This window comes from Pelodiscus sinensis, chromosome 5, assembly GCF_049634645.1.
Source record: "Pelodiscus sinensis isolate JC-2024 chromosome 5, ASM4963464v1, whole genome shotgun sequence".
NCBI lineage: Eukaryota > Metazoa > Chordata > Testudines > Trionychidae > Pelodiscus > Pelodiscus sinensis.
In genome coordinates this window covers 8,037,644-8,064,345 of record NC_134715.1, presented here as the reverse complement: position 1 = coordinate 8,064,345, position 26,702 = coordinate 8,037,644, and the positions used below count along the sequence as shown (strand labels likewise).

The window sequence follows — 26,702 nt, the reverse complement described above, 5'->3', positions numbered from 1 at the left end:
TTTCGAAATTTCAACGTGCAGTCTAGACGCTCTCTTTCGAAAGAGGCTCTTTCGAAAGTATCTTTCGAAAGAGCCTCTTTCGAAAGAGGCTTGCAGTCTAGACATAGCTTTTGTGTGATACTTTTTTCCCCATAAAAGTTGACATGAGGACTGGAGATTCCTTTCTAGAACTAAATAATCCTCAGAAAGTGAAGGTATCTACCAACCCCAATAGTGGTGTTTTTTCTTGATATTGTTAACTGTGGTGTATTTTTCCCATACAGAGACACTGTGAGTAGAGAACCTGCTGGTACATGCAGCCTGCGACCAGATATTTACAGCCGGTAAGAAACAGTGTCATTTGACTGATAATGTCCCAGACTTTTACAAACAATCCAGGAATTGGCCTACTAGCTTCTCTGGAGTATGTTCAGTAGAAACAACTAAAGCTAAACATCTTTCAATTGGCAAGTCCAAATAACTTGCTTCCAAATGGTGTAAAAGAGCTGGCTTAGAAGCTCACTGAACCATCAATGTTGATTTTCAATGTCTTGGACCAATGGGGATGTTCCAGAAGACTAGAGGAAAGCTATTGTGCCAATTTTTAAGAAGGATAAAAGGGATGACCCAAGTAATTATAGGCCTGTTACTCTCACATCAATCCCTGTCAAGATAAAAAGAGTGGCAGACATGGGACTCAGCTAATACAAAGTAACATTATTAATGTCAGTCAACATTGTTTTATAGATAATAGATCTTGATATTGTGGGCAGGCGGCCCAGCTCTTAGTACATTTAAACTGCAGAGCCGCAAAGGGGGTAGGTCCCGGACCGAGCACGAGCTGGGACTGAACCAGGCTGCCTTCTCTTATTGAGTAATTTAGTAGTCGATAAAAATTCTATCGACTACTTGATTAGCCAATTAACCACATCTTGACATCCCTACTCCACATTAACAGAGCCTGCTTTGGACTACATTTGATTCTTCCCTGTAGTGAGGACATGTAACTTCAAATTTTTAAAACTGGGTGCCCAGAAGTTAAACTTAGTACATTAAAAATAATCTCCTAGGCTATGTCTAGACTGCAAGCCTCTTTCGAAAAAGAGCGTCTAGACTGCAAGCGGAACTTTCGAAAAAGCAAGCCGCTTTTTCGAAAGGCAGTCTGGATGCTCTCTTTTGAAAAACCCCTGTTTGCATTCAAGAACGCCTTTTTTCGAAAGAGCACTTTCAAAAAAGGCGTTCTTCCTCGTAAAATGAGGTTTACCGCCGTCGAAAGAAAAGCCGCGTTCTTTCGATTTAATTTCGAAAGAACGCAGCTGCAGTCTAGACGCAGGTGAAGTTTTTTCGGAAAAAGGCTACTTTTTCCGAAAAAAACCCTGAGTCTGGACACAGCCCTAGTGTAGACATAGCCTAACAGAGTTCTCTTCTCTCCTAATCTAGTTTCTTTCTCTCCCTTTCACAGATAGATCACTAGGTAGAATTGAGTTGCCAAATAAGGACCTGCTGACAAATAGCTGCTAGGTCACTGGCAAAGTTGATCCCAATTCCCCTTAAGAGCAAGTGCACACTGCTGTTGGGAACCAGCATGGGCAGGTAGACATGGGAGTTCTGCTCAAACTAGCATGCTAAAAATGGAAGTGTGGCTGGGGTTGCACAGGCCATGGTTTATTTAAATTTTTTATTTATTTACATATTTTTACCCCGCCTTTCTATTTAAAATATTCAAGGCGGCTTACAAGAACAAACAAAAAAATACAAATATATATAAAAATTTAAAATATGAGACCTCAGAGGGACATAACCAGCTAAAAACGTATCGAGAGGAGGAACACACACATACAGACTCAAACATTAATAAAAGCACGAGTAAAAAGGGTGGCTTTAGCCTGACGCCGAAACAACGCTAGCATTGGCGCTGTGCGAATATCCCGTGGAAGAGAATTCCACAGCCTGGGAGCAAAAGCCGAGAATGCCCTGTTCAGGCTACTCACCCAAAATCAGGTAGGTTTGGATTTGGGTGCTGAGCCCGAGCTGCTGCCCATGCCGCTATGGCTGCACGGCTGGTTTTGGCATGGTAGCTCAAATAGCTAATGGGTCTGATGAATGTGTATAACATGTTAGCAACTTTGTCTTCAGATCAGGATGTTGTACTGCTGCAAACTGCTACATCCTGGGAAATCGGCATTCCGATAGTAACATTCCAAGAGGTTTTAACTGGCGTATGTCTTTCCATACAGAGATACTGCCGTGAGAGATTCCACTCCTCAAAGCAGTCTGGGGCAGGATACTTTCAGCAGGTGAGAAGTGAAGAGACTTAACTGAGTTCCCTGCATGTAACCCCAATAGCATCAAGGCATTTATGTTGGTCTCATTATCTTTGTTATTTGTTTGTAGGAGGTGACCGCTTTGTTCAGTTGAGTTATTCTTCTGCTTTTTAGCTTTCAGACTTCTTGGAAACAGTGTAATAAACATGATCAGGCCAATTCAGTGCTGATTTACACCCGGTTCAACCCCATTAAAGTCAGTGCCACTTCAGGCTGTATGGCAGTATGAAGTTGTTGCAAAGCTATTTACAGATTATTGTTAGTGTGGTTGAGAAGTTTCTCATGGTGATTCTGCTTCAGAAACAGGCCCTAACAGTGCTTGTTATAGACTTAAAATGCCAAGCACTAATGATGGAATTGTGGATGTGCTACAAGTCCCATTTAAATCACCAGTTGCTCTGCCTCTCTGAAAATCAGACCATTAGTATCCTAGCACCAAGACACAGAAATCCAGAAAACTGGGAGAATCCAGAAATCATGAAATTTTTTTTTCTGGAATCCATTTAGGGCCAGATTACAATACTTTTCCTCATGTTAAGTGTTACTTTACTTGAAAAGTGGTTCTGGTGATTTAAAAGTGGAACAGTATGTGGAGTATGGTACAAGTCAACATGACTTTGGATATTGGAATCTGGCCGTAAATCATAGCTGAGGGACAAAACAATGAATGAACTTTCCTTTCAAAATGAAACACTTGAATAATTCAATCAGATAACAAAATGATTTGATCTAGCTTTCCAGACACTGGTTGGAAGGCATGTTTTAGTCTTTCTTACCACCCCATTTGCAAAACAAACCCCTTATTCGTCAGTTGATATTAGTAGTACAGTAAATCAGTTCTCAGTCTATACATTGAAACATACCAGGAAATGATGGATGTAGTTATCTGCTTTCTCTGTTCTAATATCCACCACACATTGCTATTGAATAAAAAATCTCAGTGCTGGATTACAGGCTATATTTTTATCTCTGTAAATCCTTCCGGCCAGATTCATCAACTTATTTTCTCTGACAAAGCAATAGATTTTCCTCAGGATTTCCTTTTTTGCTGTCAAAAGGTCAAGAGAAAATAACTAGCAGTAGATTATCAATTGATAAAATGATCGATGAATATAAATGTACACGAGTAAAAAAAAAAAAACAGCCACTTTTTTGCATTTTAATGTATTGTAATTGAATTGCTACATATCTATGCTTCATGTAACCCCAACATCATCAGAGTATGCATGTTGATCTCACCATTTCATACCATGCAACCCTCCTTATTACTAGTAAGATAACATTCCTCAAACAAGGAAGAATCAAAAGCAGGAGAGCACACCGAGATGTGAACCTGAACAGTTCTATATCAAATACACTGTGCTACAGACAGTCTGGAGTAAATTCAGGGCTGTTACACCAGGAATTGCATGTGTAGCCTACTAAATATAGTAAACTTATCATAAACAGAGTACTTGTCATTACTGCTTACTTAGAACGTTGACATACGTATGGAACAACTACCAGTGGTGTTGAGAACTCCATTCATAAAATGTGTGCCCTAATTAAAACTCAACTATTGCAGGTACTATTTATACAATAGCACGGATAAAGGGGAAAGGATTATCACTCAAATGCTGCCGATACCTAAAGCACTGAAGTAGCTAGTGCATAAATGTTGAAATAAGCTGCTCATGACAATATTTTGTGATGCTAGTATCAACTATTTATATCACTATGCTGGAGTTATACTGCTTTAGGCTCTGAGCAGCCCTCCCCACTTACAGTATGAATTCTACAGCAAGATTACTGCACAGCTCTGGCAGTTGTATTTCTGACTGGGTTTAACCCCTCAACTCTGCACAAAGACCCTGTTCCGGCCATTTGTTGTGTGTGGGCAGACCATTGGCAAAGCTCCATCCAATCCAATGAAGCTCCTTGCAGACTGACCCCTATTTTTGCCTGGCACCCCACTGACTTCAGTATGGCCTTCATGGACACAAAAGTCAGCCCATATAGGACACTTTGCAAGATCAGCACTGTAGGCTACATCTATGCTACAGCAGAAAGGCGACTTAAGCTATGTAATTTCAGCTACGTGAATATAAGTCCCTTAGGTGGAGTTACCACTCAGCTCCCCTGTTGACTTCCCTTACACTTCTTGTCTGGGGTAGACTAACAGGATTGATGGGAGAGCAATTTGCAGTCGATTTGGTGGGTCTTCACTAGACCTGCTAAATCAACCACCAATGAATCAATCTTAGGGTACGTCTACACTAGCCCCCTAGATCGATCTAGGGAGGCTAATGAGGGTGACCAAAATTGCAAATCAAGCCCGGGGATTAAATATGCCGCGCTTGATTTGCATGTTCCCGGCCGGTCACCATTTTAGAAATTGACTAGCCCGAAGCGACTGCCTGCATCTACAGGTGGCAGTGAAACGGGATTCTGATTTAAAGCCCCTAAATCAAATCAGCTGGTAAACCTCATTGCAGGAGGAATACTAGCTAATTTGAGTTAGGGCTTTAAATCGGAATCCCGGCTGGGAACATGCAAATCAAGCACAGGATATTTAAATCCCGGGCTTGATTTGCAATTTCTGTCGCCCTCATTAGCCTCCCTAGATTGATCTAGGGGGCTACTGTAGATGTATCCTTAGAGAGTCAATCCAGGCTGTTGTGTAGATGTAGCCTTAGTCTTTACTCTACCCTTATGCAGCCAAAACTCTCCCTGGGAATTAAGAATGGAGTAAAACCTAAGCAAGGACTTCAGGGTTTGACTCACTGCTTACTCTCCAGGTAGAGCTTGTAGTGTGTTTTTCCTCATGGTTTGATGTTTCCAGTCTGTGGACTGAGTGCAATTATATATGTTAGATCTTTTATATAACATAACCCAGTATTCTAAATATATGGGCCCTCTACAAAAGTCAAAAATCCCCATATTGTACAAGAGCACCCAAGAGTTAATCCAGCACCCACTGAAGTCAGTAGAAAAATTTAAATTGAACTCAGCTGGCACTGGATCAGGCCTTAAGTGCTTAAACTGAGGTACTAACATGGCTAAGAGTATGCAGCTTTAATTTGCAGTAAAGTCAGCAGAAGAGACTCTCAAATAGCATGTTTATGGTGGACATGTAAGTATGTGTATAAGGGCAGCTCATTGACCGTGGCAAATTTCCACGTCTCCCAGCAACATAAGCACCCCTTGCTCTCCAGGCAACGTTGCCCGCTGCTGGGCTACACTTTCTCACATACACAAACACTCATGTTCCTTTGTGGTGAGAGATATGGCCACAGTGCACCTCTTCAGTATTCTCCCATGGACTGAGCTATGTGCAAGTGTGAGGCCATACCATTAGTGTTTACATTATGCTAAAAATTGCATGAGCTTTAAATGCCTGAGCACGCTATGGCTGTGATAATTTAAATGCCTGAGCACGCTACAGCTGTGATCATTCTTTCATCCCTCCAAGTCAGTTCATTTGAATCCTGCAAACACCCTGTAACTTTCATGTTTGTGTATGAGACTTCTAATATGCATGTAATGCTTCACTTGGTCATTGTGGGGCAACCCCTCCTCATGGCACTTTCAGAATGCTAGTCTTGCCGTTGTTCTGCTTGCAGGGAGCCTTTAACTTTACATGTTTCGGACCTTGAGCACCCAACTGTTACCATGTCTTTCACGTCCACTGGTAAGTTTTTGCTGGCTGCGCTAAAGAATGCGTGTTTCAGGTAGGTGTGGCTTGGGATAGAGCAGAATTGTATAGAGACAGGAAACGAGTGTTTTCCAGAGGTAAGTGTTACAATGTTTCTTAGCGGGAGCTAGTTACAAAAGCTAAAGCACTTATCAGAGTGCTTCTCCACATGCATTTTGTTGTTAATAGGTCAGCTCTGAGAGTGACATCAGCTTACTAAGAATGGAAAAGCGGAGGGCTTTGCAGTTAGCTATTGTCCCAGTTCTAGAGGAATTTCAGGAAGTTACTGTGGTTACTATGTTTTTTCCCATGACTCTCTTCCCACCCGACAAAAAAAAATGTCCATAACAAGCCTTGGTTAGAAGTAGTGACCGTGTGTAATTACAAAGGCCAACGTTTTACAGCTTGGGTGCCCACATTTAGGCACTACTCAACTACTCGCTTCCCCCCTCCCCTTGCTGCCTCTGTATCAGAGGCAGCAAGGGGGGAGCAGGACCCGGAGCTGGGGACTCTTACTACATTTAAAAACTGGAGCTGCAGCGGTCCCTGAGTCAGCATGAGCCAGCTAACACCCTTACTGACTAATCAAGTAATCAATGGAAATTAACCATTACTTAATGTCCCTAATAGACACAAGTAGCCAGTGGATGCATATTTCGCCCTATTCACCTAGGGAAAAGGTACAAGCCATCTTCCAGTTGACAGTCCATGCAGCAATAGTACATGGGACTTGCAAAGGCGCTATCCCCTCCCACCCTCTGGTCTCTGGGATAGAGAGTAAGGTGGGCGCTATAGTCCTGGCTGCTGATGAAAAAGGGGAAGGATGACAGAGCGCAATGAAGAGAACAGGATTATGAAATGGTGGCATAGCAGAACTCACATTAAGAGTATCAGATGAGCTTTTATTCAAATTGCACTATGTTGATTTTCTAGCAAGCCCATCCATCTTCACTGCCGCTCCTCAATATGCCTCTTCCCCAAAGAAGTTCTCCCAGGAGGAGAGATACAAAGACAGGTCTCCAGTGCACTTGCTGTTAACTGCTCCACTAGATGACCTGAAGGCTGGCCCTAGTACTTCAGCAGACCATCGACCATCGTTGAGGAAGGGAGGCGCAATGGAAGTGACAACTACAGCTGCCCAGAAAAGTAAGTTTGGCCCCTTCCTCCAGTCAAGAGAACTCTGCTGGCCTTTTTCTCCTGAATCATGACTGTAGTAAATTACAAACACTAGGCTGAATACATCTCAATTGTAACTCTACCGAGACCAGAGAAGCTATTCTGCCGTACACAGATGTTGTGTTATATGGTCTATGACAGTGTTTCTCAATGTTTTTTTATAAAGTACCCCTTTTAAAAAAAGTTATAAATACCCCCCTTTTAAAAAAAGTTATAAATACCCTTTTAAAAAAATTATAAGTACTCCCCAGTACCTACAGTTTTCAGACACACACAATTTTTTTCTACCATTGCAACACATTTGTTTAAACAACTTAATCGTAGCCAGGCGGACGATGAAATTTTTGGGTGTAAAAAGTACAAAAATAATAAAGCGCTGTAAAACTTAACACAAAAAATCAATTTTCTCCAAATTTCAGTTGTGTTAACGTACCCCCCAGACTTCTCTCGAGTACCCTTGAGCTTTCTTGTACCACTGGTTGAGAAACACTGGTCTATGAGGGCAACGTTTTTAAATGTTCAGAAATATCTCTCATTTTTGCCTTTGTAATATTTAACCATTTAAATTGTCCCTTTTTGCTCAATATAAGCAGCGGCAATTCTCAAAATTACGTTTTTCTTTTTAAACAGGTGTCTCTTTCACTCCCAGTTCTCATAAGTATGATTCCATTACGCACATTTGTTTCAAAGCTGTGTTCTAGAGTTCACAAACCTGCTCACCTTTCTAAAATCCATCTCAGTTATTACCGATTTTCTCACTTCACACTGCATTCATTTAAATGACAAAATGCTTCAACATTTAGGAAGTGCTGTATGGCTAGAGCCCATATGAAGAGAAACACTTCCTGTAGTGTATACACCCTGAAGTGCATCACAGCAATTGTTTAAGAGTGCTTATGATTAACATACGCCAGGTTAGGATAGAAAGTGAAGTACTATATCCCATTAAAGCCACATGGGAAATTAACAAAACATTAACAAAACTGAAAGGAAACAATTGGGATGAGATCTTCAAAAGCATTCAGTGTTGGCCTAATTCTGCATCCCTGAAAGTAGATCCCGTTGATTTCATTGGCAGCAATTAGGCCAACACTGAGTGCTTTTAAAAATGCCAGTGACTGTATATAAGTTAAGTGCTTCTAAAACTAAACTTGACAATGCAGAATATAAAACAGATTTGAAGAGAAAGGGAGATAAACATAACTGAAAATCAACTATAGCTTTAAAAAATCTGGAATACGTGGCCTTCCCTTATTAAATCAGAACAACATACAATTTACCAGAACTCAATTCTACAGTCATTATCCAATCAAAACTCCATGCAAGAGATTTGCTGCCACATTCCTAAGACAGCAGTTCCTGAATACTTGAAGAAATAAGTTACCCAAAAGGTAATTTGGACAAACAGGTTCCTTCTCTCCATCTGGCAGAGAGCAGTTTTGGCAAATTCCTGTTGTGGCAGGTAGACAGACAATCCTATTCCTTCCTCAGTAGGAGCTGAGAAAACAGCACTTCCTTGGAGAGAGGCAAAAAAGAGGGCCCCCTTTGGCCAGTACGTTGTCATTGGGCTTTTGAGGAGGGGTTGTTTTCAAAAGAAGTCCTGATTCTTCCTTTTGGCAATGAGATAAAAGCAAATGATTCTTCTTTCATCGGGGGAACATCACATACAAACACCCACCCCTCTCTTTCTACCTACCTCCTTGGTTGCAGGGCAATCAGTTCCACATCATAGATTTTAAGGCCAGAAGAAACCATGCGTTAAAGTGCAGCACCTTCCAATCAGCCCACTAAGCTAAGTCCCCTGACACATGTTTGTGGCTACATCTGAATGGCCAGAATTGGAGAACCCTTTCCTCTAGGCCTGAAAGTTATAGTATCATAGAATCCTAGGGCTGGAAGAGACCTCAGGAGATCATCAAGCCCAGCCCCCTGCCCAACTCCAACTAAATCATCCCAGCCAGGGCTTTGTCAAACCAGGACTTAAAAACCTCTAGGGATGGAGATTCCACCACCTCCCTAGGGAACCCATTCCAGTGCGTCACCACCCTCCTAGGGAAATAGTTTTTTCCTAATATCCAACCTAGACCTCCCCCACTGTAACTTGAGACCATTGCTCCTTGTTCTGCCATCAGTCACTACTGAGAGCAGCCTCTCTCCATCCTCTTTGGAACCTCCCTTCAGGTAGTTGAAGGCTGCTATCCAATCCCCCCTCACTCTTCTCTTCTGCAGACTAAGTAAGCCCAAATCCCTCAGCCTCTCCTAATAGGTCATGTGCTCCAGCTTCCTAATTATTTTGATCACCCTCCCTCTCCAATGCATCCACATCTTTTCTGTAGTGGGGGGCCCAGAACTGGATGCAATACTCCAGATGTGGCCTTGCCAGTGCAAAAAAAAGTAGAATAATCATTTATCTACATCTGCTGGCAGTGCTCCTCCTAATGCATCCTATGCGGTTAGCCTTCTTGGCTACAAGGGCACACTGTTGACTCATATCCAGCTTCTCATCCACTGTAATCCCCAGGTGCATTTCTGCTGAACTGCTGCTTAGCCAGTCGGTCCCTAGCCTATAACAGTGCTTGGGATTCTTTCGTTCCAAGTGCAGGACTCTGCAATTGTCCTTGTTGAACCTCATGAGTTTCTTTTGGCCCAGTCCTCCAATTTGTCTACGTCACTCTGGACCCTACCCCTACCCTCTAACATATCTACCTCTCCCCCAACTTAGTGTCATCCACAAACTTGCTGAGGGTGCAATCCATCACCTAATCCAGGTCATTAATAAAGAGGTTGAACAAAACAGTTCCTGGAACCGATCCTTGGGGCACCCCGCTTGAAACTGACCACCAATCTGACATTGAGCCGTTGATCACTACCCATTGGACTCGACAAACTATCCAGCTTTCTATCCATCTTACCGTCCATTTATCCAATCCATACTTCCTTAACTTGATGGCAAGAATATTGTGGGAGACAGTATCAAAAGTTTTGCTAAAGTCAAGGTATATCTCATCCACTGACTTCCCCACATCCACAGAGCCAGTTACCTCATCATTTGGCAATCAGGTTGGTCAGGCACGACTTGCCCTTGGTGAATCCATGTTGACAATTCCTGATCACTTTCCTCTCTTCCAAATGCTTCAAAATGGATTCTTGAGGATCCCCTCCATGATTTTTCTGGGGACTGAGCCAAGGCTGACTGGTCTGTAATTCCCTAGATCGTCCTTCTTCCCTTTTTTAAAGATGGGCACTACGTTTGCCTTTTTCCAATTGCCTGGGACCTCTCCCATCTCCACAAGTTTTCAAAGATAATAGCCAAAGGCTCTGCAATGACATCTGCCAACTCAGTATCCTCAGATGCATTAAATCCAGCCCCCTGGATTTTTTCTTTTTTCTTTGTGATCCAAAACAGATATTAGACAGGATCAGGATCACAAAGAAAAAAGTTTCTTGCCATTTCAACCAGAAAGGACATTGTCTCAACGACTTAATTACCTGCATCCTGCTTCAAAAGCCTTTTAAGACTGCACTTGAAAGAGAATCCTCTGAACTGTTATTCATGCTAAAATTCGACACTTTACACCTGAGTCTCAACAAAGGATCTAGTTATCTTACCCATTACAAAGATATCTTCCCCAATTATCACCTCTAATATCATTAGCTCACAGACATTTATCTTCCCCTCCCCTTCCCCCTTCTGTTCTGAAATTTGATTTGTCCTTTTCATATGTGTTCATTTTTTTAATTGTATGCTTTGGTATATATGGTTGTGACCATTTTCTTCCACTATTTGATCTGAGGAAGTGGGTCTGGCCCATGAAAGCTCATCATCTAATAGAATAGTGATAGAAATGTAGCCGTGTTAGTCTGGGGTAGCTTGCCATTTTAACCAGAAAGGACACTCTCTCAATGACTTAACCACCTGCATTCTGCTACAAAGACCTTTTACATCTGCACTTGAAAGGGAATCCTCTGAACTGTCATTCATGTTAAAATTCCACACTCTCCAAAAAGGAATGAACGAACACTCGAACTATCTTACCCATTACCAAGATAGCTTCCCCAATTATCACCTCTAATACCATTAACTCACAAACATCCCACTCTCCCCACCTCTAATATCATCAATTCACAGACACTTACCGTCCTTCCTCTCCCCCCCCCCCCCCCGGCATTCCCCTCCTGTTCTGCAATGTGATTTGTCCTTTTCATATGTGTTCATTTTTTTAAATTGTATCCTTTGGTATATATGGTTGTGACTATTTTCTTCCACTATTTGATCTGTGGAAGTGGGTCTGGCCCACGAAAGCTCATCACCTAATAAACCAGCTTGTTAGTCTTTAAAGTGCTACATAGTCCTGTATTTTGTTTCAGCTACACCAAACTAACACGGCTACATTTCTATCACTTCTGCCTACACATCTTAGGCAAAATTGACCAACTTTTCCATCCCATCACTAAACGGGTGTTTATTTTAACACCATTGTATCAGCCACCTGCCAGTAGCTCAGGTTGCCGGGCCTACTTTATTAATCTGGCATAAAAAAATCCCTACATAAATAGGGCCATTAATGAAACACCGATTGAGACTAACCATTGGAGTGAGCCCCGACTGCATGTTAGTTGCTACATTTTCTTTTTATGGTTTGTAATCCCTTCGAGGAGCCTGACATTATCACTGCCCTCTTGTTTGGCTGGAGCTTTTACATTTGCCAAACCTCAAGGTTTTCCCTGTGTGTTTCCCAAGCCAAAATAGCCGTGCTGGGCTCACTTCCATGCACTGAACACTCACATTGCGTTGCTGTGTCCCTTCCTGGTGGGCTAACCCTGTAACACCTTGTATGCTTATTGTTTAAAAACTAGAGTACACACGATCATATGCTGAATAAGACGCACATGACACAACTATGCTCATTGCTAGGGGACAGTCGGGCAAGTGCAAGTCCATTAATCCACAGAACAACACGAGCTTCTGCCACCGATGTGCTTCACCCTGGAAGGGGCTTCTCAGCTCCAGAAGCAATGAGTTGCAAATGTAAAGAAGACTGTTATGGGGTGCGCATCGCTGCAGTTGCAATTACACATAACCCACCACTTTATTTCACACAGACCACGGGACAGCCCGATGGCACTGAGGACATTCAGCTGCTGCCAGCGCTGGCTCAGTTCAAACCTGTAACTTAGAGAGGAAACGTTTCCCGGCCCATGCTGTTTCTATGTAGCTGTGTCTCCGCCTACCCCCATCTACCTGTCCCTTTCCCTCCTTTTGGAATCAGTAGCAGATATGAACAATGCAGCTCCTGACCAGAAGTCGTTTACTATGGGGCCAGCTGCAGAGTGAAACTACAATTGTGCAGTCATAAAAGCACTGATTTGCATGAGCACAGCACCTCCTCCATGTGCCATTAACCTGATAAAATGGGCTAGTCAAGGGCTACTCTACTGTGGAAGCCCCGGGAACCACAATGATACTCACAGCACATGCCGAGGCCCACAACTTAAGTGTTGTTGCATATACATGCACATATATGCAAACAGCTTCTTTCACACTGACAAGCATGAATACAAAGCACTTCCCACAATGACATGGTGCTCCCAGCACCTCCTCCCTGGGAGCTAGAAATACCAACACCCTGTACCCGCCTGTTCCAGCCAGCCCATCCGCTTGCATCTTTCAGTGCTCACCCCACTTGGGAGACACCTCACCGTTGTGGAGTGTGTTCCCAGTGGAGACCTTGTTCAAAGGATCCCACCTGCAGGCCATGTGTTGAGCCCTGTGTAAACCCAAACCGCACCATGGGCCACACGTTGAGTAGCCCTGGGCTAGTGTATCGTCCACCTCTTGATCTAACTGAATCCCAGACTGGCCAGCTACTAACTTGCTTACAGCTGTAATATCTGCACATTTCAAGTCTACTTCTGAACATCACTGTTCTGTCAGAGGCACTGTGGCCTAGAGGGTGGAGCACTGTACTGGTGCTGAGAAGACCTGGCTTCTGTTCCCATGTCTGCTACGTGCCTGTTAATGACCGTGGGCAAGACCCTTTGCTTCTGTGCCTTAGTTTTCTCATCCATAACATGGACCTCTTGCATAAAGAGTTATGAGATCCTCTAATGGAAAGTGCTACACACAATTATTATTAAAGTAATTCTTATGCCTTCCCCTCTACACAACCACACAGCATGTTGGCTTGCTTGAAATAGAACTACTAATTACTTGAACTGATAATTATCTTGCCATCTCTTTTATTTTCTCTTTGATATTCAAAGTCGTCATATTTGTTTGAACTGTCTTAATTTTAGAACTAATTTTAAGCCTGTAATACGGAGGTTCCTTATACAAAGTATTTTTTGTACCTAATGATTAATCATTTTCTCAATAGCTTCTCAGCCTGTTGAAACCAGTGGGAGCACATGCAGGAAGCTACAGAACAAGATGGAAAGCCTACAAAACCTGGTGGAAACATTACAGTTGAAAAACCAAGGTACTGGAATTTATTCTAATGATAGCACTAGTATTTTTTAAAATGTGTTGATCTCCATTGTCTTTGTGGTACACACCATAGCTCCGGCCATGCTTGTCCATTTCTCTGTTTAGATGTGTCTGCTTTACTAAGAGCCACCTCCACATTATCCACCGCCTAGGAGAATAAACAGATTAACTCCTCAATGTACTCAGCCCCTTAACTCTAATGAGCTCTGAAATCCTAAATCTCTCAAACATGGCAGCTGTTCAGGGATGCAGACACTAGTTACATGGGGTTTTTAAAGAGCTGTTGACACTTTGTGGAAATTGAAAGATATTCTCTTCGGAGGAGTCTCCATTGAAAAACAAAATCCCAGTTTACCAGCAGTGACCGCATGGCCATAATGAATCCTCCTCCGCTCTTCCTTACTCTCAAAACAGGGAAATACTGTCGCCTCAGCCACCAATTGATTGCAGCTGTCATTAGGGCTAGGTCCTACTCCCACTCACATTGAAACCACCAGCAAAATTCCTCTCAACTTCAGTGACTGCTGTCTGCTGCGTTAAAGAATTCCTTTTGTCATCAGCCCTTTTTTTTCACTCCATGTTTTAATTCTCCTCCTTTTCCCCTTCACTTCTGTGCTTACAGACCCAAAAATGACTGCTTCCACACACCATACAATTCTTATGTGAAAGTCCTGAGTGATGGAAATGTATTTGATAAGACTCTACTGAAATTATTTACGTAAAATAAAAAGCCAAGTGGGAAAAAGTTTGAGCCAGCTGGATTGTAAATAGTCATTGATTTCAATGACCCCTCAGTATTTGCTCTCATTTATCTTCCTTGTTTTACAGCAGCATGTTTTCTGTGCCAGCATCCCTTCAATAATGCATTATACAACAGCTGCATCAGAGCTACAGAACAAATATATAACCCCTCTCATGCACATGAACAAACTCCACCTTACAAATATTGGCACAAAGTCACTTACTCTTATGGGTTGTATTGAAATGGATTGAATTGTAATCAAAATTAATGCAGTTGTGCCCATTTACTTTCTGACTCGTAGTGAAGTTGCGCTGTTGGGTCCAAATGAACAGCTGTATGCCTCAGCTGAGGGGATATCCATTTATTATTAGGCCTCTTTTGTGTGTTAAACCATCAGCCTACTAAAATCGAAGCCACGTTTGTTCTGTTCAGGGCTTAGCAAGCACTGAGCATTGCAGTTGCAATGCGCTGGCTGACAGCCTAAAGCTGCCAGTGTCAATACCTGAGGCATCAACTGTTTTCTGCTCAATGTGATCTAGCAAGTAAACTTTTCTCAATGCTATTTTCAGCAATGTCTTCAATGATCAGATGTCAGGAAAAGAAGATTGAGAAAGTGAAGGAAAAGGAGAAAAAGCTAACAAAATGAAGAAACACTTTACGGTTGTGATCGTTTTAATAGACGCCGATTGTGCCCCATTAAATGTGATGTTTAAAATATAGGACACTGTTGAAGATTGATAATAAAGGTTCTTGTAGTTTTGTAATCTGTGTCTTGGACTAGAATACTAGCTGCATCTGCGGTTCTAAAAGAACGGGACATACTGCGACGTAAACCCAAGCCATGGAGCTAGTGGTGTTGTAGCTTTGATTGGCATATATTGGGAATAGTCACATATGCCAAGTGACACAGTTGAAAGAGAGTTATGCTAGTCATCCCAAATATAATCCAACAGAGACCTCACAAAACTGCCCCACACATACACAGCCTGGATCGGTCACATCTCCAGCAACTATAAAAGCTGTTAAATCTTCAGAAATGTAAAATGGGATGCCTTTTGATGGCCATCCCCTTCTGAAAGCAGTACTGAGTAGCTTTTTCTATACACAATGTCATGATAGTCCATATTTCAGAGGTAGAAACAAATGATGCATCCCACCCCATAGGCAAACAGGGATCTTCCCTTTTCCACTTCTATAAACTAGCCATCTTCCACCCCTGCCAACTCTTGGATCCTACATCTGGCACTGGAGCAGGATGCAGCTCATGCTGCACCTCGTTTCAGTGTGATTGTGGCAGAGGGGCAGGGCCGCGAAGACACAGTTCCGTCTCAGTAGATAGAAGGTGCTTTGGCTGGCAGGATTTATTTTTAATCTAGTGGACACCTGGAGTATGTCTAGACTGCATCCCTGTGTCGGCAGAGGGATGCAGATTAGGCAGGTTGACATTGCAAATGAGGCAGGAATTTAAATATCCCATGCCTAATTTGCATAAAAATGGCCACCACGTTTTGCCAACTCAGCACTTTGTTGGCAAAAAGTGTCAGTCTAGAGTGGGATCTATCGAGAAGGAAAGCCTTTTTCGACAGATCTTGTAAACCTCCTTGCAGGAGGCATAAGGGATCTGTTGAAAAAGGCTTTCTTTCTCGACAGATCCCCTTCTAGACTGCCGCTTTTTGCCAACAAAGTGCGGAGTCAGCAAAACATGGCGGCCATTTTTATGCAAATTAGGCACAGGATATTTAAATCCCTGCCTCATTTGCAATGTCAACCTGCCTAATCTGCATCCCTCTGCCGACACAGGGATGCAGTCTAGACATACCCCTGAAGCTGCCATGCACTGGGACATCAGCAGTAACTCCTAAGGTCCTGAATTAGGGAGCAGAATGAAAATGGGAAAAGTGGGGTGGTAAAAACCTAATTTGAAACTACTGTTGTCTTCACTTCTGAGTAGTAAGCCATCAGTCAGATGTATTCACTTGGATTTGGCTGGCTAATTTAAGGTCCCATTTTTTATTTTTTTTTGAAAGGGTGAGCTATCATCTTTATATCTTACTACCAGCTGAATTCACTGAAACACACAACACTGCATTAATGGCAGTATCTAAGGAAAGCGCCTATGAAGACCACCGTGGACCTGACCGGGAGCAATGCACATGTGAGGCATGTCTGTCAGACTCAGCGATTTATTTTTGAACTAACTTTTGACAGTGGAGGATTTTTGCATGAGTGAGCGGCCAGATGACAGAGCAGGTAAAGGTGCTTATTCAATCTGAAAAGGCTAAGCCGTGCTGCAGGAGGCGGCAGTTAAAGTAGTGAAAACCACCCTGACAGCATTGACCAGGCTAATATGTATAGGCCCAGTAAAAGGTGACACAGCCACATAGGGAAGGAGTCATAAAAGAGAGGCACTTAAAACTTTAAAGCAACATCTGTATAACAATCAAAGCACCTTGGGGTAACATTTGCAAAAAGTGCCTAAGTCATTTAGGAGCCTCCATCTCATTTTCAATAGTGTCTTAGTAGAGAAGGCTGTAGAGTCTACGGCAGCATAGCATCCCCAGCCCAGAGGTAGCATACACCAACCAGAGGAGTTTTTCTGCTGGCATAGTATTACCGCCTCCCCACCCTCTTCTGTCAGCATAGCTGTGCCTACTGTGATGCTTAAATTGGCATCACTATGGCACTAGGGAGTGGGAAGTTACCACTTCGGCCACCCGAGTTATGCCAGTATAAGTTAAGTGTAGACCAGGCCTAACTGTTCAATGAAACAGTCTCCCAAGTTCCTAAAACCGATTTGAATATCAGGACAGAGGCTTGGTCGCCACTTAAGTTTCATTGCAATAGTTAAATCAATCAGTTAGGGATGTGAATCAACCACTCCCACCCCCATCCTTCTGACCAACACAGTTATGCTGACCTAACCCTCACAGAAGCCCAGCTATGGCAAAAGAAAAGCGCTTTCGTGCCTAACGTCATTTTGGGAGGTGGTGTTTCTACACCTTCCGAAAAGACTCTTCTGTCAGCGTAGTCACAGCTTACACCAAAATACTTCACCAGTAGATTGCCCATTACCTAGAAATACCCTTCCCTTTGGCAAATTTTACCATGGGTCAGCTAAGAAGGTAATATAGGGGAAGGAAGGAAATGAAGAATAAGTCTAGTTTCTATGTGAGCATGATGCACCGTTCAGTTTTATAAAAGCCGTATCATTTGGAGGAGTGGCTCTTGGTAACCACAAAACATCTAACTTACTCTAAAATGTTTGGCTGGTCATAAAATAACATGAGACAATACTCAGGACAGACCAATCATCCAGACTTGCTCTGTTCATTGTCAGTTTCATTGGGGTTTGCAGGTTCCTTTATGCTTTTCAAAGACTGTAGTCATCGTCCATAGCAACGTCACACAAAGTCTCTCATTAGTCTCAATTCAGTGGCTCACTAGTTGATGCTTGTGACTCAGTAACATCTTGAATCTATTTCACAGGTCTTGATCATAATTAGATGCACCCCACCCCCATCAAGCACTTCTAACATCATGGTAACCTTAATATCAGTGCTTAAGTGATACCTGTGTTCTTGTTCTATAGTTCCTTTAATTCTCAAAAATGTTAAGTAGTAAAGGTTTTAGGGGAGAGGAAAAAAATCAATGCATTTTAACAGTTTAACACTCTCATTCCAGAAGAGCTGGAATGATCTGTGCCACACCTTTATGCACAGGAGGAATGTTCATAAGTTCATTTCCCTTTTACATGGGTTATCTGCAGAACAATTACAGAGCGGGAACTGGTAGTGCAAGCCTCTGTGGACTGCTCTACCGACCCGCCGCTCGGCTGCCAGAGAGGGAAGCCAAGTACAGACTTGGAGATTACTAATTACAGCGCGGGCGGGCCAATAACCTGATCCATGAACTTTAATTCATATAGGCCACTCCTCCCAAAAAAAAAAAAACCCACTCAAAAGTAACAACTTCTAGACATTATTAGCCTAGGGAGGGTTTGAAGCAGGGACCTAGAGTTCAATGGCCTTCTAATCCAATTTGCTGAGCCATCACACACGATAGCTTGTAAGACAGTTCTGAACAACTCTGGGTCAGGCCTTTTGCCTTCACAGCAAAGTTGCCGCACATTTACTATGCCAATAGGGCTAAAATGGTGCATAACCTCCTCAGTATGGATGCAGTTACACAGGTATGAAGGTGCTTCTATCAATACAGCTTATTCCATAGAGGAATAAGTTATACCTTTACAAAGGACCATTATACTGGTCACCTGTGGTATTGTTTAAGCACGTATAATCTTATCGTTGTGAAAAGAATCACTATCCCAACTAATAAAGGGACACAAAAATTGTGAATCAACCAAGATTTTGGACATTGAAATCTAATGGAATTCACTTCATCATACCATTGATGTTAGCCTGTTTGCTTAGTGCGGGGCTGTTAGTTAAAGAGTAATATCCGTTTGGGGTTCTTCTTCTGCCTACAGGGCTGGTCTTTGATCTCACAGCTGGTAGGATTACATCACATGCCATTGCAGAATTCTTGCTTTATCATTAACAATGGGTGTTGGCTTCTCAACATGGCTGTCCTGTCACTTTGAGGAGACTTTACTCCTTACAAGGGCTATTGTCTACTTGAAAGACATTCATTATCATATTAATTGTTCTATTCTAGTGACGGTTAAGTGGCTTTCTGGTGAACATCTTACTCTAATGCTGCAGGTTTTAGATTAGTTTAATCCTCTTGGACAGGCATCCAATGTGTCCATAAATCCATTCACAAACTCAAGTCTCTACTATATATGCTCCTTTAAAATTCACAGTTCATCACCATTTTACCATTTAGTGACAATACATTAAAATTGCTAGGCAACTTGACTCAATATGTACTGAGCTGCACTGCTGGGTTAATGATGCCTATAAATACCTTCCTCTTTCAACTGTGTCCTTTGGGAGTGTTGGTCACTTTCATGACCAGGGTTTTTTTTTTTTGTTTGTTTTTTTTAAAGCTAATAGAGACACTGTTAATTAGTTACATCATTGCACAAAGTTTATTCTGCCTTGAATCAACTGGGTACATAAATTATTGCTTTAACCCCAACTAAGAACCCCAGCCTATTTAATACACAATCTTAAGTACTGGTGAAAGGTGCCAGATTAGCAGGCTTTAGAGCCTTCTAATTATATACTAGGGAAAGCAGAGTCATCAATAAATAAAAAGGACATGGTTAGGATGCACCAGAGCTGCCCAGGAATTGAAGTGAGCTTTCTATGATCAGCTGTTTCTCAAACCTCCTATCCACAGCTTCCCCAAATCAACTATGCCATCTAGCCTATCAACTGAGCCTTCATCGCCCTAATCCAGATATCCTGACAGCACTGAACCAGGAGAGGGGCCCAGCTGACATTACCATAGCTGCTGACTATGCCTAAATTCCAAACACCACCTGCAGCGTGACTCTCACCCTGACCCCTTTTGTGTAACCTTTTCCTTCCCCACCTTACATCTATTCTTTCCTATCCCTCTAACACCAGTCTGGCTTAGCCAGCCAAAACTATTTTGAACACTAGTGTAAACCGGTGACCAGGAAGCCAGCTAACAGCAATGCCCTAAACAGCTCAACATTAGTACACGTGTGCCAGGTTTTGGAGTGGCAGGTAAGATCACAAGTGCACTGGTTTTGGAGTGGCTCGTCTTTCTAGCAGTGAAGTTGTAAAGAAGAGTCCACACCAGGGTCAGAAGGTACATTTTTGTTTTCACTCTTTTCTTTCCCTGGTTGTGGGTGTCTCTTGTTTTTATCTCTCTCCCCCCCCCCCCCATCCCAAAAGGACAGTTTTCTTTACCACTGTTTAAAAAAAGACAGTCCAAACAAAGGTTCTCCATGTTGCAGGGGGGGGGGGGGGGGGGAGGAATCAAGCAAGCTGAGGTCTTTATAGAACCAAACCTTGTTCAGTGTTTGACAGTAACTGGGTCACAACACCTTTGACTCTTTGAACCCATATATTCCATTTAAGTTAAGACAACATACCTGTGAGCCTTCAGGTGGTCTTATTTTCTGAGGTTGCATAAGGCAAGTTCAGCCCAACTTTCAGGAGAGCCAGAGAATTCTATTCTTCTCCCAGGTAGGTCCTTTGTCACATGCTGGATGTAGACAGATCATTCTATTTGCCTAGAACCAAGGATGTTTTGATCCTCTACAGTGCTGTGAGCACAGGCATGTACTCGGTGTGGCTCACCCGTTCCCAACCCTTGCCCCTTCTGCGGTGTGAGGGAGACCCTGCTGCATGTGTCTTGAATGTGCCAGATTACAGCCCCTTTTCCAGTTCCTCCAGAACTTCTTGTTGAGGTTCTGGCTGCACTTCTTCCCTCGCCTAGTAGTTTATGTGCACCCGGCCAAGACCCCCCCAAAGTCATGGGACCTCCTCAACCACCTCCTGCTGGCTTTAGTCAAGATGTCCATTTATAAGACTAGGGAGCAGAGGTTGGCTGAGGGAGGAGCCGATCTCCCTTCACGTGTCTGGGCAGAGTTCCACTGGCTCTCTCAAAGACTCCAAGGGACAATGGGCCTGTCCAGGGTTTTCTGCTCCATGTTCCCATCCAGTTCCCTCATTTTAGCCCTTTGACCTCCTCACCTGTCCCTGTTTTCCCTTCCCCCACCCCAGTCATTGGGTATTTCAGGTTCTGTGGCTCCTCCCCATAGGCTGGGGGGAGATCCTTTAACTGTGGGCAGGTATAAGCGTAAGCCTACCCACCTCTCAGACTCACATAGAACCAAGGATGATTTGAAATACGGCTTTTAAAGAGGGCTGAATACAGCAGAAAAATACTTAATTGGCTAGCTAGAGCATGTCTCCTTTCTCCTCTTTAAAGGAGGAAGTTGATGGTTCAAGAAACTCTGCTTTTCTAGATGAGGTCTGCACCGGCAGGACCTTTCAACTTATGGCTCACCTTTGTATACTATGAAGTGCAGGTGGTCTGTCTTCAGCTATAGAAGAGTTTACTCGGCAAGCCACAGTCCTCAAGATGGTACAGGTAATTCTAGGCACTACAGGTTGCACCTCTCTAATCCAGAACTCTGGTGCAGAAACATCCCTGGTCAAGAACGATTTCAGTGAGCCAGCTGTCCACTTTTCATAGGTGTGGCCAAGTTTCCCATAGTCCCATAAAGTTTTACAGCCCCCAGTCCTGGCTCAGTGTTCCATGCTGATATTTAACTCCATTTACCCCTAAATATCCTCTAACTGCCCAGGAAGCAGTGGAAGTATTGGTAATGCTGCTAGATAATATTGACCTCCTGTGGTGTGGAAAATTCTCTAGGTCGGAACCGGTCAGATCCAGAGGGTGCTGGGCTGGAGAGGTTCAACCTGTAGATGGAAACATTTTGGTCTCACACAGAAAAGTCAAGTGGCAGGATGGCAGCTCCCACCTACCAGACTGGAAGTGCACCTGGACTTTGTTCTAGGGGGGTTACCAACCTAGAAGCACTTTTTCTGCTAGCAAATCAGTTGACTGGTGAGCAGGTACCAACTGGAGCAGAAGAGGCCTCAGAGCTTCTGCATGGAAGGACCATCTGAGCTGCTCACATGAAGGTTCATTTATAAAGAATGAATAATGTTAACCCAAGTATAACAAAATGAACTCTGCATTTAGAGCCACGGCATCCAACCAGTTCTGAAGCAGTAGCCACTAGAATGGCTACTGCTATAGCAAACTAGCCACTCTTAACCGGCCAAATAACAGCATTGTTCATGGCCAAATAGCCACACGTGGCTAGCAAGTTGGACACCACGGATTTAGAGTGAAATCCCTGCCTTATTTAGCCTCTAGAGCAGTAGATGCTCCCTTTGTTTTAAGTGCAAACACTGCAGATTGTTACCTTGGGTAGTGGGAAGAGAAAATTACAAAGTTCGTTTGGAAATCCCTACCTGCTCCCAGTGAAAGGAAAGTCACTTATTAATCATGTCAGGTGGTCACTTCTGAACTTTGGCTTTCTAAGGCTTCCCTGCTCATCTGAGCTTTCAGGCTGACCAACTATTCCCTTTTCCCAAAGCAGAGTGGAGTTGAGGTCAAAGGGGGAGGCTCGGGGGGGAGGGGGCCGGAGGGGGAGAGATCAGGCCTTCTTTCCTCTAAAAAGCCACAAAGCCTGTCAGGGAATACCTGGCACCTCAAAAGGAAATAGGTCCTGTTACTCTCAATTAACCTTTTAAAACAACTCAGGTTAGGTCTCAAGATGTGAAGGACAGCCAATCTGAAAATATATTGTTTATTGTTTAATTGTACAGTAAAATAAATTAAAACCATTCATAGCAAGTCACAAGTGCAGTGTAGTTAGCTATACCTTCTCTGGCTTAAGGTTGGACAGCTGACCAAATGCATACCAAGCTCATCCCACTGCTGCACTCATACCAAGTCAAATTTAGGATCAAGACTTAACTTTACAGCTATTGGCGCTGTCAGAAGTGCTGATCTTGTTTTCCTGTGCACCTTGGTATCAGATTGTCAGCTAAAGTCAACTCAAAGCCTCCTCCCATAAAGAATCCCTTTCTACAGAAATAGCTACTCCAGCAGGGGAGAGATCGGTGGATCAGACCGGTCTAATGGGGGGATTGCTATATGATGTACATTAAGTCTACAATGCGGAGAATGTTCTGCTGGAAGCTGGAATAAAAGAAGGGCCCCCCCCCATGCTTCATCTAAGCATTTTTTTGGGGGGGCGAGGTCAGGAGCTTCTACAGAGATGCCATTCAATGATATCCCCACAACTGATGGGCCATTCTATCTTCGTGTTCAGTCATTAGGGTTCTGTTGTCACATTCTTCCCAACGTGTGACTTTTCCATTCTCCACCAAAATAAACTTCCACTCTATTGTGGTATCTGCTGGTAAGATAACAGTGTCAGACCAGAACCCATCCTTGTCACACTTGAGTGGCACATAGTTGTGCCACTGACCAAGACACTCATGGTTGCCAGTGACCGCAATCAGCTGGGCATCCACGTGAGTGATGTAGTGGACACGGAAGTTCACGTGGATGTTCTGTGGCATCGGGGGCACAGCTGCGACCCTTTTTGCTTTTGAATCCGCCTCAAGGAAATCTATCTGTTCCAGTTCCTTGTTGTCTGGGCCCACGCTGGCGTCAGAGTCATCTGCACTGCTGTTTTTACTAGCATCCCTGGACAATGAGAGTTCAGGAACAACTTCCCATTCTTCATGATCAACCAAGTCCTGATACTCAAGCGTCTGACCTGGCTGTTCTTCCCTTTTGTCCTCGTGCGTGTTACTTGAAGGAGATGCTTCTGCCAAAGCATCCCCACTTTCTTGTCCCTTGACTAGTTCTGATTCTGTGGCGGAAGAACCAGTAGCTTCACTGCTTAAGTATTCGCAGTAATTCATTAGCGGGGTGGAAGGTTCTTTGACCAGTGACTCTCCTGAAACAGATTCTCCAAGAATGCCATCATCACTTTGACACAGGACATGTTTTTCTGGTGTACTTGCCAGACTCTCCACTGGCTCCTGCAGGCTGGACAGGGCGCTGGTTTCCAGCAGGACTCGCTCTTTGCTTTCCAGGAGAGGCTCTAATTAAACATAATATTAGAATACTTAGTTAACCAGAAACATACAGCCTCTGTCTCAGGCAACTGAAAGCGTTCCCAACTCACAAGAGTAAAACTACTTTCTAAACAGCTGTTAGGATTTACTAGGCAACTTCCTATAGCTGAAGCAAACTATACACCCCTTTACTACAGTTACATTAGGCAAGAGTTCTTACAGGTCCAAAGTTTACCCTGGCTCTTTAAAGCTTGATTCAAGAGCAGTACTCCATGCCAAGGCCTCATAAACCCTCTCTCTACAAATCAGTATGTTTACTAGACCGTACCGACATCAAATCATCCACTGTACTTGTGGGAGTCCCTTCCTTTTTGACTTTCAAGAGTCACGTATTCACAACCAGTTAGACAAGTTGTTTGACAGCCAGCTCCTGAAGCGCTGATCTTTATAGTCACTATACAAAAATCTTAAAAGACCACTTTCCTACCACATCAGGAGGGTGGAGCCCACGAACGCTCATGATACCCTCTACAGTTTTGTGTTAGTCTTGAAGGTGCAGCGAAACGATTTTGTTCTTAAAGTTTTTCAGCTGTAGTGTCGTTTGTTCCCTGCCCCTCCCACCATGCTTTTCATTTTCCAGCCCTATAGATATTGCTTCGAAACAGTCTGTAGCCACTAATGCCATTTTCAGTAGTGTCAGATGTGATCCGGGGCTAGTCAGCTCCTCTAGAGTACAGGCTAGCATGGGTTCCCAAACTAGGGGTGTGCCCGCCTGGGGGGGGGGGGGCATGCCAAAATTTCAGGGGGGCACAAAGCAACCCAGGCACACCCCCCAGTCAACCCCACCCTACATTTTGCTGCTTTTTTGGGGGGGGAAGAGGGTTTCTCAAAAAATCAAAAAGGGGGCATGAGGCTGAGAAGTTTGGGAACCCCTGGGCTAGAGGCGCCTAGAGGATCGTGAGGCCCCCAGTTACGCTACAAGGGTGAGCTGCTCTGCCGGCCAGAGGCGAACTATGCCCCCAGCCCGCCCTTAGGGAGCCGCCCCCTTTCCCCGGCCATTGGAGCCCCGCAGAGGGGGGAGCTGGCAGCTCGGGACGCGCTTTCGGCGGGGAGGCGGCAGGGCTGGTCCGCAGCCCGGGGGGCGGGCGCGGCGCCTTGCGGAGCCCGGCCGCCTGGCGAGGGCCGCGCCGCATTGCAGCAGCCGGGCACGGGGGAGACACGGACCCGGCCGGCGGACCCGGGACCGCCCCGCGCTGCTACCTGTGGCGGCTCCGCAGAGCTCGGCGCCCGCGGGCGGCTCCGCGCAGGGGGCCCGGCCGCTGCTGCGGGGCTCGGCGGGCGGCTCCGCCCCGCCCCGGCCGTACCAGAGCCAGGCGAGCACCGCCGCCACCAGCCCCACCAGCAGCGCCGGCCACAGCTCCGGCAGCGGCTCGCCCTGGGCCATGGCGGGGACGCGGGAAACCGCCCGCCCCCTGCGCCGCCTTATATCTGCGCCCGGGGCGCGCTCGGCTTCCCGCTGCCCCGCCCGGGGAGGAGCCTCCCCCGCCCCCTCCCGCCCCAGCGCTGAAGTCCCCGCAAAGCCCTTGTACACTGGGGGGAGGCTGAAAGCTCCCCCCCCCGCCCAGAGGGGTGTTTGTAAAAGTTCCTCTGCCCCCCCCTGCAAAGCCCTTTTACACTGGGGGGAGGCTGAAAGCCCCCCCCGCCCAGAGGGGTGTTTGTAAAAGTTCCTCTGCCCCCCCTGCAAAGCCCTTTTACACTGGGGGGAGGCTGAAAGCCCCCCCCGCCCAGAGGGGTGTTTGTAAAAGTTCCTCTGCCCCCCCCTGCAAAGCCCTTTTACACTGGGGGGAGGCTAAAAGCCCCCCCCGCCCAGAGGGGTGTTTGTAAAAGTTCCTCTGCCCCCCCCCCCTGCAAAGCCCTTTTACACTGGGGGGAGGCTAAAAGCTCCCCCCCCCCCGCCCAGAGGGGTGTTTGTAAAAGTTCCTCTGCCCCCCCCCGCAAAGCCCTTTTACACTGGGGGGAGGCTAAAAGCCCCCCCCCCCCCCGCCCAGAGGGGTGTTTGTAAAAGTTCCTCTGCCCCCCCTGGAAAGCCCCTGGGCAGAGCTGCATTATGACTTGCGTGGGCCCCAGGCACTTTTACCTGCGTGGGCCCCTCCCACCATCATCATATCAACATTACAATGATTGTGGATATAACTTTAAATGCTTCAGCCTTGTATTTATTTTTTAGGCAAAACGGAATAGGTTTCCACGGGCCCAAAAAGTGTTTTTTTTCCCCCCTGAGGCGAGGAAAACATTAAAACATTTTCTTGGACCCTAAAAGTTTTTTTTTCCCCCTTCTGAGTTTAAAAGAAATTAAAGCATTTTCATGGGCCCCGAAAAGTATCATGGGCCCTAGGCACTGTGCCTAATGGATGGGTCGGGCCGGGGCTCTTTGCACTTTGCTGCTTCTGAGTCCAGTATGGCCACAGCCAGTTCTGCCCCTCGCAGTGGGGTCCGCGGGGGAAGGCTGCCCAGAAAACACTGCTGGGAGCTGCATGGAAGTAGGCTCACAGGGCTGGTTCCAGCACAGCCCCTGGAAAGGCACTTGGGGCTCTGGGGTGGCCCCACTGCCAGGCCAGCTGGTGGGGAACAGTCAGGGAAGGGAAATAGTGGCCAAGCTGAGTAAAATGCTCAGTGGCTGCTGAATTCAGGCCCAGGCTGCTCTCCTAAGGCTTTAGTAGCTGCTAGGCCTCAACAGTGTGAAGATCAGACCCCTTCATCTCAGGGTAGGCAC

At 44.8% G+C, this 26,702-nt stretch overlaps 2 protein-coding genes across 3 annotated transcripts in view; one reads left to right on the top strand and one right to left on the bottom strand.

Annotated features, from left to right (window-relative positions):
• CCDC158 (coiled-coil domain containing 158) overlaps window positions 1-15,135 on the top strand; it is a 61,002-nt gene extending 45,867 nt beyond the window's left edge. The window contains exons 21-27 of one of the 2 annotated variants that reach the window (XM_075929437.1): window positions 264-323; window positions 2,217-2,276; window positions 5,906-5,973; window positions 6,910-7,122; window positions 7,783-7,806; window positions 13,530-13,631; window positions 14,951-15,135. In XM_075929437.1, the coding sequence (XP_075785552.1) occupies window positions 264-323; window positions 2,217-2,276; window positions 5,906-5,973; window positions 6,910-7,122; window positions 7,783-7,806; window positions 13,530-13,631; window positions 14,951-15,027 (604 nt within the window). In that variant the 3' untranslated portion in view covers window positions 15,028-15,135. The remainder of the gene's footprint in view (window positions 1-263; window positions 324-2,216; window positions 2,277-5,905; window positions 5,974-6,909; window positions 7,123-7,782; window positions 7,807-13,529; window positions 13,632-14,950) is intronic. The other variant, XM_075929438.1, reaches the window with a different exon arrangement.
• Window positions 15,136-22,628: 7,493 nt separating this feature from the next.
• Window positions 22,629-25,408, bottom strand: STBD1 (starch binding domain 1). The gene is made up of 2 exons (XM_075929432.1): window positions 25,190-25,408; window positions 22,629-23,955 (listed from the first exon to the last, which is right to left on the bottom strand). Exons 1-2 carry the CDS (start codon window positions 25,371-25,373, stop codon window positions 23,126-23,128), a joined length of 1,014 nt encoding a protein of 337 aa, XP_075785547.1. The 5' UTR covers window positions 25,374-25,408; the 3' UTR covers window positions 22,629-23,125.
• Between the last annotated feature and the right edge of the window lie 1,294 nt (window positions 25,409-26,702).